General features: G+C 38.8%; 1 protein-coding gene across 3 annotated transcripts in view; it reads left to right on the forward strand.

The window, feature by feature from the left end:
* Positions 1-12,071, forward strand: part of UTRN (utrophin) — a 386,987-nt gene that overhangs the window by 108,005 nt on the left and 266,911 nt on the right. For all 3 annotated transcript variants that reach the window (XM_065680488.1, XM_065680489.1, XM_065680490.1), the window contains exons 23-26: positions 2,455-2,667; positions 8,301-8,414; positions 9,214-9,369; positions 10,285-10,455. In XM_065680488.1, coding sequence (XP_065536560.1) covers positions 2,455-2,667; positions 8,301-8,414; positions 9,214-9,369; positions 10,285-10,455 — 654 coding nt within the window. The remainder of the gene's footprint in view (positions 1-2,454; positions 2,668-8,300; positions 8,415-9,213; positions 9,370-10,284; positions 10,456-12,071) is intronic.

Below are 12,071 nucleotides of genomic sequence, written 5' to 3' on the forward strand. Positions count from 1 at the left end.
TAGCGAAAATGTTACTTAGGGGGAGGTTCATTAGTGAATGCTGTGTGGAAGTGGGATCTCTGGGGATTGCTTGCTGAAAGCTGGGTTACAACAGGCTGCTGAGGGACATGTCCAGGTTCTCGAAGCCTGCAGATGTCACAGCTTCCCTTGCTGCCTGTGCCAGGAGATGAAGCCAACAGAACTGGGTTGACTTAGCTGGAGGAAGAGGAGACTAAGGGATCTTCTCTGGAGTGTTGCAGCACCATGGACCACCTTGGTAGTCTTCCCAGTCTCTCTCCAGTGTGCTTAAGTCTTCCTTGTGCTGAGCTGCTCCAAAATGGATGTCAGAACACTGGGCGAATCCTCTTAGGAGTTTGGTTGGATCAGGGTGGTGACCTGGTCCAAGGTTTGCTCCTTTGCCACTGAGTGTGGTTGTGAGGAAAGCTGGGAGCTGGCCGCTCTTCTCTCCCTTGGGAGCTGCCTTTCAGCTCTCTCTGCCTGGGCTGCATCGCAGCCACCTGGTTAACAAATCATCTGTTTCATCCTCCTTGGCTGTTATGGAAGAGTAATTGTATTTCTCTGATCTCTAGCTTGCCTTTCAAAGGAAAACAGTACTTTCAAGCTATAAAGGTAATTGATGCACAAATTCTGTCCAGTAGGGAAAGTATTTTGTCTCTGGATATAAGCCTATAAAGTAGGGGGAAAACATATGGGTAACAGTCGCTTTGTAAAATATCATTTACAAAGTGATAAGTTAAGGCTGGAGTGAGGGAAGAGAATCCTATGGCAGTGGTATTTTTCTTTTTTTCCTTTAAAAAAGAAGACAAATATTTTTGCATGTGGAATCATGCTTAATCCAGAGACACGTGTTTTTCTCTACATGGCATAAGGCAGTTGCAGGTGACTCTGGAAGAGATCTTGAACTCCAGTTGCTGGGTAATAAGAAGCCATGCCTGTCTTTATGTGCTTCTCTATTCAGCAGAGAGTGATCAAATACATATTTTTAAAAGCCCAGTAAACAGTGGAGTTAATACTTTGGCTTTTTTTAAGCAGCAGATTTAAAAAACAAAACAAAAGCAAAAAAAAAAAAGACCCCTGCATTTCTGAGTTCTTTGTTTTTCTCCTTTAACATTGCTTCTGTATTGTTTAAAGTTGGCAGAGATTTTTCTTGTCCATATGCTGGTTGAATTGCAATGGCATTTAGTCTTTGGAGGCTTGTTGTTTCCTGCTTCTGCCCAAATCCCCTCTCCTCCTTTTCTTCAGAGATTAATTGACCTGAAAGTACATGCTATGCCAGTGTGGAAGCTTTAAAGAGTGTGATGGGAAATGAGAACAAACTGTGAACAAACCTGCTTGTGGACCTAGGATTGCCCAGCTCGTTCTGCACTGTAGCAGGCACTGCTTGGTCATAAACTTGGCCATAAACCCAAGCCAGGGATTGACTCTGTGGCCCAGTGCACAGAAAACACTTGCTTTGTGGATATACATCCCCCTTCTCAGTCTCATTGATACCTCACTATCTTTTTAGAGGAAATGATAAATCTTGTCCTGTTTATTTCCTGTAAATACAAAAGAAAATTGAGAATATAAACATATCAAAAGACGACTCTTCCTCAGTATAATACAGTAAAATATATGTGCATGTCTCACATGTACACATTAAATATATGTACTGACAGTTAAATTAATGAAATTAGTAATGGTTTCATGTGTTCATTCAAAGTATCTCTCTTTAAATTTAAAGCAGGACTTAAATGACCAGTTTAATGAAGTGGCAGCATATTTCATATCTTGGCTTATACCCTCAGCTGTTATTTTTTCCTTAATATTAAGAAATTAGGTATTTTGGCTCAAGTGACTCTCCATACCAGCAATGCCCTAGTGAATATATTCCAATTGTATCCTCCCTGTATTCCAGCTGAAAGAGTAACTTTCAAAACTCATGTATCCAAACCTTTTAATGCAACTAGATGTTACAATAATTTTACATTACAAAATTCAAAGGACGCACTAAACCTGATTGTGTGAGCATTAATGTTTGTTTTCTTTTGTTATAAAAATATATATATCTCTGTAGAGGGAATAAAAAAAAATCCAAACCAAACCAACCCGAACACATGAGGTCCTGTTGTGTCTACGCTGCAGTTTCTTTAATGACCCAGGTGTAGTGTAGCCATTGCTTTGCTAATTTGGCTGCTATTACCCCACAGCCCAGGAGAGGTGCCTGGGTGTGTTTAGCTATTTGTTCAGGCTTTAGAGACCATTCTGTAATCTCTGCTACTGTACCGATAGAGCAGCTGAAGGTTTTGCTGCTTAAAAGGTTTTTTGGACATCTCTGCTGCAATAACTGCAGTAACCGGAATATCACTTTTCACTGCACAACAAAACCTTTGATGTACTTGCACTCGTATGTGTGTACCTCTTGTATGGCTAATATTGGAATCTGACATACCGGGGTTTTATTTTTTGTTATAGGTGGTTTGTGAGACACTGGAAGCTCAGAAGCCCAGGATAGATAAACTTGCTGAAGAAACAAAGGCTTTGGAGAAACATGCTTCTTTGGATATAAAAAAGGTCTACACACAAGAGTTCAAGTATGTGCAGGGACACTGGGACAAGTTAAAGCTCAAGATTTCCAAAGATGTTAAACTACTGGAGGAAATTACATCTAAGTTGAGAATATTTGAGGTAAAATGGAAGGATTTTATTTTATTTTTTGTTAGATAATTCAGTTGTTTTATAGCTTTTTGTGTTCCTGCAGGAGTCCCTATGATACTGATTCAGAAGTGAAATGTTGGTGGGCCACTATAGTGGCAGAGGCTGGAAGCCTGTATAGTGTGTTTGTAGCAGGGTAGCAGAGGACTTTTAACATGCTTAAGGTATTATTTTATGTTCTAATAGAATTACTTTTCACTTAAAGCTAGGATTACTTGTCTTTCAATATCAGAGCAAAGGTTACACTGGAGTCAAGGATAAGTCAGCTGTGCTGTTGAAGGCTTGATCCTACCAGGAGCTCTGTGCTCTCTAACGTGGTTGGTGTCAGACACCCAGTGCCTTTGACATTGAAACTTGAAATTCTGTACCTGCTCCAAAAATCCTGCTCCTTCAAGTGGGATTTCTGTCAGCAGTAATAAAAAAATAGTACAGCCTGTTCAAGAAGGAACCAAAGAAAATGCCTATGCAGTATAGTGAGCTTTCCAGTTCCAACAAATGGCCTCTGAAGTGTCATGAAGGAAGGTTATAGAATTAAGATTAATCAACACTTACATATTTTTAGATATATATATGCACACACATGTGAAATCCTGCATGGCAAAAAATCCCAGTGGTTTAAAAATGAAGGGATTAAAAGCAAGGGTATATAGCTGTTTAATGCATTGATAAAGAGGGGAGAGAAAAGTGCATAAGTAACTTAACTGACATGACTCAGTACTTCCTGGTTAGATGGTTTCTTTGTGTTTCCTATTTTCTTCTTCCTATTTTAAGCTTCAGAAAGCAAGAAGGTGCTTTTAGAGTCTCCATCTCTTGGGGTGAAGACGCGTGCATTAGCTTACAGAAATCTGTATTCTTCACATGAATTAAGCATCTTAATGTGTGGAATTATTTACATTCTTTTGCATTTAACAGAGTATGTATCACACAATGTGTAAAAAACCAAAAACAAACCCCCAAAAAGGCAATTTGCTGCATGCCCCTGTTTTAGAACATTGGTGCCGTGCAGACACACTACCACTTTTCCCCAAAGGTTTATTTCAGTCTTGCTCTTCCTTCTGAAGCAAAAAGCTGTTTCTATTGGATATTGGACTCAAACTTGAAACTAAGTGTTGGGTTTTTTGTTTGTTTTTAATTTATCTTAAGCCAGACAGAATTTTTAATGACTAGGCAAGAATAGATACATGTGCTTAAGCTGAAATTTACATTAGGAAGGCCAGGTAATTGACATGCCTGATTTTGTAGTGAAAATTGGACAAACCATTGCTGATGATAGTTCAGAAGCAGTAAAAGTCTTGTCTTTTAAATACAAAACAAAAACCAACCAACCATAACAAGCAAACAAAACACCCCCCCCCCCCCCCCCATCAAAACCCAAAGCAAAACAAACAAGCCCCTCCCTACCCTCTCTTCCCCTCCCCAAAGAAACCTTAAATCTGGAAGAAGTCATGCTAAGGTAACAGATTGTAAGGTGATTTGTTTACTAAGGTAAACAAATGATGGTGAAAAGCAGGGTGCGCACCCAAGTTTTACTTTGAGGAAAAAAAGGCTGGAAGGAAAAACTTGCTCCTGCTCAGAAATGTCTTTCATTAATTATTTGTATCAGGACTTGAGCTGCTTCTAGCAGTGTATGTGTGAGATGTGTGTGTATGAATAGCATAGGTATGGTAGTCCAGTCTAGGCTGGTGAACTTGTAAATGGAAGCCGCAAGCCAAGCTATGAAGAGGGGGAAGAATTTTATGTAGGTTTTCGGAGGAAAAAGTGTGTGTTTCTTTAGTTAGGCTGTATTATGTGAAGCATAAAGAGAAAAGCTGTCCATGCCCCACGCCCCCCCCCCCCCCCAAAAAAAAAAAAAAACATGCTCAGGAATATGTGTACTTGTGCACCTGCATTTGAAAGAGTTTCTGCTTTTAGCCTGGTTTCTTCAAACTTATCCTTCCATAGCTACTTGCAGCAGCCTGTGGGATGTGGAACTGTGGAGGAGCTGATGCTGCTGTTCAGCAGGAGCCGACTGCTCGAAGTGATCTGGCTTGTACAGGACCTAGAAGAAATTAGCTTCTAAGGCTTAGCTAAGCCCTTGGTGATGAGTTTCCAGCAGGCGCTTCCTCATTAAGTTTCTTCCTGATGACCTAAATGTACAATAACCCACTGTGTCTCATCCTCTTCCCTTCCCTCTCTTTCTGGTTGCACTTAGTTATTTAGCATGACAGAATAAATATTCTGCATGTAAGCCTGCCTCAGAGTCCTTTGTGCATCAACTTTCGATCAGTTTTGTTCCAATGATTACAGCTTTTCAGTTGGCTTGTCTATAGCTATGTTGAGGAAAACCTACTTATGTCATTGGTTTCAGCAGCACTTTTTTCTCCCTTTATTTCTTGTAAGCGCAGAACTCTTTCTGCACTTGAATCAAGTTCAGTTGAGTGGTCTGTACATGCACTTACTTTCCTAAATCACATCTTTAACTGAGTGAAAAATGGCTCCTGAAAACTGGAATCCTGTCATGTTTAACTTGAGAGTGGTGTACACAGTGTGCAGTATTAGCATGGTAGGTTTTCATTTAGTAATCAATTACACAGTTTTTCCAGCCAAAGGTGAAATGCCCTGTTCTCTACAGCTATCCAAAGCAATGTTGTATATGAAGCACTCACTGATGAGAGATGGGGATTTTTATGCCTGTGTGAAAAGCTATTGGAGAGCAGAGCATTGAAGCTTCATTCTGTTGTATAGATCTGAGAATGGAATTTTGTCCTGAGATGTTAAAAACTTTCCTGTTACCTTAAAAACAAGTAGAGAAGCTGGAAAAGAAATTAAAGCAGAAAAAACAATAGAAGTAATTATTAAATAATTGAAAAGGGTAGAAATATGTAGTGGTGCTATCTGTAGAAATATTGGGGGTATTTTCTTATGAGCTGAATTTTTAGGTGCACAGTTCCTGTATTTTCTAAATGTTTCATAAAGCTGTCAGTGATGGGCAGTCAAGTATTTATATTCCTGGATTTTTCCTTTTGAAGGAGTGGTGCTAATCTATACAGAGATTTTTGCAGTCTAGCACTGTATGACTAAAAATGAGAATGTAGAACTAGTTGAATAAAAATGTGGACAGTACTGGGCAGATCAGGATGGAACTTGCACTGCAAGAAACATTGATGCTGGAGACTGTGTGTATGGTCCTGGTGCAGACACTGAAGAGGTCTGTACTGGAGATGTAATACCATAGACAAAAGATTAGTTTGGAGAATGGCTGGGCAGTATCTCGATTATGAGAGGGGATGAATTATTTGGGTATTAAAAGGTAGAAAAAAAAAATAATAAAAGTAGGGGAGAAAAGGGAAAAAAAAAGAGTAAGTGGATGGCAACCCTTGGAAAATGTAGTCGTGCGCAGCCACACACAAGTGTTGGTTTACATTTAATGTTTCCTTTTTCCTATTTTGCCTTTAAAAGCTGTTCCCAAAACAGCATTCCCTGCATTTAGTTTTTTGAAAATAAAGTGAGTATATAAGTATTCTAATTTTAACAGTGAGCAGACAGGTGAACAGTGCTTAAAATGTCCTTGTCAGCCTGATGAGCAAGTCTCTGGCAGATCTGCCTGTGGGTCCTGCAGCTCAGGTGGCCCTTCTGTGATTTGTGATGTGACAGAGGCTCCCCCAAGCTGACAACACATGCATTAGTGACACGATCTGTGTTTTACTGTGACTGTCTGTAAAACTCATGCGATGGGAAAAATAGACAAGGCTGATTTTATCAGTTTTGTGTCTAATATTTTCTACAAGAAAATTTCTGTATCTCTTATTCTGTGTTATCATACCTCTAATATGGTGTGGCTTGCTGTCTTTGATTATGTTTTGCCTTCAGTTCCTTTAAATCTATTGCAATGTCGTACATCATGTGGTTTTTCTAGGCGCGAACAAGTTAAATTTCAACACATTTGAGTTTTGTTCTTGCCTAGAATAAATTATAGAAACCGATATGTTTTTGTTTAGTTCATGTCTAAAATTTGTGAGCTCTTGTACACCAACAACCTACACTGGGTATTTGACCATTGGTAATTATTTACCTGTGCAGCGCAGGAGCATTTACTTCACTAAATATTTAAGGTCTTGGCTTGTGGTTCAGCAAGTCATTTAAATGTACGCCTAACTTTGTGAATAAGCCCATTCAGTTCACTCCAGCTACTTAGGTAAGTAGCTTACTGTAAGCAAGCTAAATTAGTTATATACTAAAATGCCTTTTCAAATGGCAACCTCTATAAATATGTATTATTTTACATTAAGCCATGGTTCACTGTTAAGCCTCCTGGGGTCTGATTTTTTGGAAAATTATTTTCAGGCTAATCAGCTGCAGGAAATTCCCCCAAATGGAAAAAGAATGAAGAAAATGTCATGACTTTGACCTCTCATGGTAACATTGGCCTAAAAATAAACATGATCTTAGTCTAATGGGGTTTCATTAGTGCAGGATTTTTTTGAGAAGCAGTGTATAGTGTATTGATCTTGAAAGAACTGTTATTGCAAGGTTTTTAAGGAAACTGTGCTTTCCTCCTCGGTGACATGCAGAGTAGAAGGTTAAGCTGATGAGCTTTAACTCAGCTTCTCAATAACAGTGCTCTGTGATGACAATTGTGTCAGAATTAAAAGCTGCCATCTCTTAAACCTAACCAAACAGTCCAAAAATGTTGATTAAAAACCTTCTAGCTATGTTATTAGAAAATGAGTCACATAACTCAGTTGAACCAGGACAAAGAAAAGCTTTCTCCCTGCTCAAAGTTTGTGGTTGTTTTGTTTGTGAGGGTGATTGACGACACCCATAATTCTGTGGGAAGGAGATGTCGACCCTCCTGTCTCCCTCCCCACCTACCTCATCACAGGATAAAAGGCAATTGTGAGATGTTAGGTCAGTTAACTTTGAAATTGTGTATGTGCTTCCTTTTTTCCCCTGTGCATTGCCCTGGTGAGTACTGGAGCTGGTATTGGCCTCCAACAGCTAGATTTATTTTTTTTTAATGGTTAGTGTAATCATCTGTAGTATTCTTCTTTTATGCCTTTGTTTCTCTGTAAGGGAATGGCTTTCCCAGCATAGCTTCAACCTGTCAAGTATGTTCAGCATTATCCCCTCCTCTTCTCCCCACATATATGTATATACATAGGGCCCTGTCTTTTCCTTGGAGTGCAGTGTCTCTCCTGGGCAAGTGTGGTGGAAGCAGTCATATGTGGTTTCTGTTGTCAGGAAAATGCTATTCACAGCCTTCAGCCAGGTCCTTCATATGAAAAGTAACCACATACTTCTTGGAGCCATGCCTACCTGCTTGCTTGGTTCTCTGTTTCTCTATTGTAGATAGCATGGAGCAGTGCTGTGTCAATTAAACAATGCTGTGGCATGTATATGAGAATACTGCAATTGTGAATTTAATTTTCATATAAATTTGAGAACAGAAACTGGAAAGAAAAAAAAACCAAAACCAAAAATTAAACCAAAGGTGGTCTGATTCAAAACCAAGGTGATGCTAGAAGCTTGCAAAATATTCTTTTGACATGGCTACAAGTTGAAATGCAACAGCCATACATTCTTCGTCATGGTGTTGTGTCAACTCTTCATTACTATTTTTGATTTAGGCTGATTCAAAAGTCATTCAGAAGTGGATGGATGGTGTGAAAGACTTTTTAATGACAGAAAAGGCTGTACAGGGAAATACTGAAGGACTTCAAAGGCAACTTGACCAGTGCACAGTGAGTTTTGCTTTCTTGAGAAATCTTTTGAAATAAATAATGGCTTTCTTCTTTATTATTTTCCTTGCTTTGTCCATGGCATATTCCACAAAGCCTCCCAGAAAAATTATCTTAACTTTCCTCAGGGCACATTTTAATTGGTTCTTTGTGTGTAGCCATAACACTTTTTAGTTTTCAAAGGTCTTTGCCATGTTTACAAATACTTATCTGCAAGTTGACATTATTTCCCCAGAAAATGTTTATATATTTTCCCCAATTTTACGATAAGGGAATTGAATCTGTGAGTGCTAAGTGCTTTCTGCATTAAACTCCCAAAGGCAGTAAAAATAAGCAAATAACTGTGATGAAGCTCCTAGGGTTTAGGGATTGTGTGTGCCTTACAAGTAAGGTTTCTTCCTAGCTAGTGGCACATGATGATCACAAACATGCAGAATTTCATCTTATAATAAGTAATTACAGTGCACCTTCAGATGTTTCTTTCTGGGAGAAGAATGCAAGTGAGGTGTGTCCAAAGCATGAGGATATTTAGTGCACATAATCTTCAAACTTGCATTGTTCTGGTGTTGACACTTGGCATGTGAGAATGTTTGTGCTGTGTGTATATTTTGGTTTTTAGTTACCTAGTTCTGATGTTTTGGGCCACTGAAAGATTGTTTTAAACAAGCTGGTTTTGAACACAGCATTAGTCTGTTTTTATACTAAGGTTTCTGTGGAATAATTAAGACTTGAAGAACTATTGATATGGTATAAATGTATGTGATTTCTTCTTTTCTTTTTTTTATTTTCTCTGTGTGCTCAGATGTTTGTCAATGAAATGGATACGATTGAACCATCTCTGAAAGAGATGAAGGAAGTAGAGTCTGCTTTAAGAGCCCAGCCTATTGCAAGTGTAAATACTTGGGTAAAGTCTAGGCTAGTGGACTGCCAGACACAATGGGAGAAACTGAGCAAACAGGTGAGTTCTCCATACAATATTAGTGCTCTTGCTTGTTACTGATATTGGTAGGATGGTGAGGAGGTGAAGCGATGAAACAGTGGGATGAGTACGTTTTACTTGTCCCACTGTCAAAATGGCTGAAATACAACTTGACCCAGTGAATCCTTTGGAAGTGCAAATATGTTAGGGGATACCAGTGCGACAGTAATTTTGTTTGAATACATGAATTTTTTGGTACCTAACTGGAAGGAGCACAGTGAAACTCTTTAATTGTAACTAAAGATTAATTTGTTCACTTTTCCTTATGCTGCTCTTTCTGGGGTGGGTGGGAAGAAAGACACCTTCTGATTCTGTTGTTCCGGAAACCTGGAATATTATTCTGGTCCTGTGTAATTTCTGCCTGCTTCCAAGCAGCTTTAAAAAATAAATGGCAATAAACAGACAACCACTCCAGTCTGGTGTATTTGGTTGTATTTTTTGGGTGCAAGTTTTCTGCTGTTTGTGCATACATACTTTGATTGCAATGCCTGGCAAGTATCTGTGTTGGAGAACCTGTTGATACAGAATCCAGGTTGCCTGGGTTGTGGAAAGAAAGAGGGGCCTGAAGGGTGTGTTAGTGATCTGAATAAAGATCTACCTAATTATGTGATAGTGATCAGAAGTTTTCCTTCCCTCCGACTTTTTCCAGGGTTTTTTACCAGCTTACATGCAATGAGGAAAAAGGAGTAATTTTCCTCCTTCCCTCAGCTCTAGATTTTGTTGATATGCTAAAAAAGGGAGCATGAGGTTGTGTGTGTAAAAGACTTTATTAATTAAAAAGCCCTGAAAAGGTTTTGGTGGTTGAATGTTTTAACAAAGACTGTGTTTTTTTTCACCTGTACAAGGATATTTAAGTAACAGAGCTGCTGTTTCTTTCTCCACCTTGGGTTTTAGATCGTTAGTCAGAAAAATCGCCTGTCTGAAAGTCAAGAAAAAGCTGTAAATTTGAAGAAGGATTTGGCAGAGATGCAAGAATGGATGACCCAAGCTGAAGAAGAATATTTGGAGAAAGATTTTGAATACAAGTCTCCTGAAGAGCTAGAGAATGCTGTGGAGGAAATGAAGGTCAGGAATACCAGGTCATTGTAGAGACCTGATTAAAGAGAAGCAGAACTTAATGGCTCTGGGGGTTGACCTCTGTGGAGTTATTATCCATGTGGAAAGGAGCTCAGGTCATGACAGGAGTAGTGGTATTTTTCAGCTTTGTGGAATTTCTGTTTTGTAAAGCACAAACTGTAAAAGCAGATGTTCTATTTGGCCATGAGGGGTAGGGGTTTCGTAATGAATAGCAGCTTGCCCAGCTGTTGAACCAGGCTTACTATGTTTAGCACATGAAACAGTAGGAATATGGAAACTTATTGCAAGAGATGGAATTTGAAAAAGAAAGAAAAAGTGGTATTATGTTATACCTCTATAAATTAGTGCTTGTGAAAACATTCTTCTGCTTCTACCTGTTGTGGGGCTTCAGTTTCTTATCCCCTAGATACAGCAAGTCCACTTTTAGAAAAGCAGTTTAGAAAAGTTCTTTTGTAACGTCATCTTCTGTTCCTCATCTGTTGCAAACAGTGATGCTGGTCCCTGCTTCTCTAATTTTGGGACTGGTGGCCAAAGCAACTGGGAGGAAGGAGCTATTTTTGTTTCATTATAAATTGTCAGTTGAATAGATAGTTTTCGTGGATGTATGTATAAAGTAAACAAAAATGCTCTCTGCTTCTAAATCTGAGAGTTCAGGTGTATCTTCACGTATGTTTTGACTTGTGTGACTGTTATTTAAATGAGTATCCACTACACTATTACTTGAGGGAGCATAAAATGAAGATTTGGTGGGTTTTTTTCTGCCTTGCAAGTACTTTGGCAAATCTATTTGAAGTTTTGAATTCTTCTTTTTTGAAGAGGCTTTCTGAAGCAGTCTTTAACAAGTGTTTTAATATATCTATGTCCTTTGAAGCCATTTGAGATCACATAGTCTCACAGCCTGCTGGACACCAGCCAAGAAAAGGGAGAGCCCTCTTTTTGCTAGCAGATCTGAGAGACTTTGAGCTTATTTACCTGTGTCAAATCCAGATTATATTCTATACTTTAAAATTTGGCAGATGTGTCAGCGGGCCAGTAAACGTACTGTAACACTTTCATATCCTCTTTCATTTGCAGTAAGGATATTATGCTGGGAGTACTGTCAGGACTGGGAAATAACATTCTTTGTATATTTGACCAGGAGCATTTTTGCATAAGGCTTTGAAAAACTTCTGGCCTTGCCTAATTCTGCTTTCATTTAAACAGAGAGTGGAACCCAAACTGACATCTGAAAGAGTATATTTAAAATGAGGCTAGATGGTTTTTGATAATCCTGCTATAAAATAATGTGTTCCCCAGATTTTTTTCATTCTTTGCTTTTCCATTAACTGGCTTTTTTTCCCTTTTTTTTTTTTTCTTTTTCAATTGCCTCACATTTAGAAGACATCTTGAACAATATGTACAACAATGATGCTGTCATGTACTAAATTCTACCGTAAAGTGTCTGATATATCAGACCTACTTCAGCTCCATGAAACTGTTGTTGAAACCTGAAAAGAAAGAGATATGGGACAGTCTCTTTTTCTGGAGACTTTTAGTTGTCTTGACAGACACAGGCTTGGACATTTCTCTGATCTGTCTTCCAGCTATCCTGCTTCAGGAATTCT

Source organism: Lathamus discolor, chromosome 5, assembly GCF_037157495.1.
Source record: "Lathamus discolor isolate bLatDis1 chromosome 5, bLatDis1.hap1, whole genome shotgun sequence".
Lineage (NCBI taxonomy): Eukaryota > Metazoa > Chordata > Aves > Psittaciformes > Psittacidae > Lathamus > Lathamus discolor.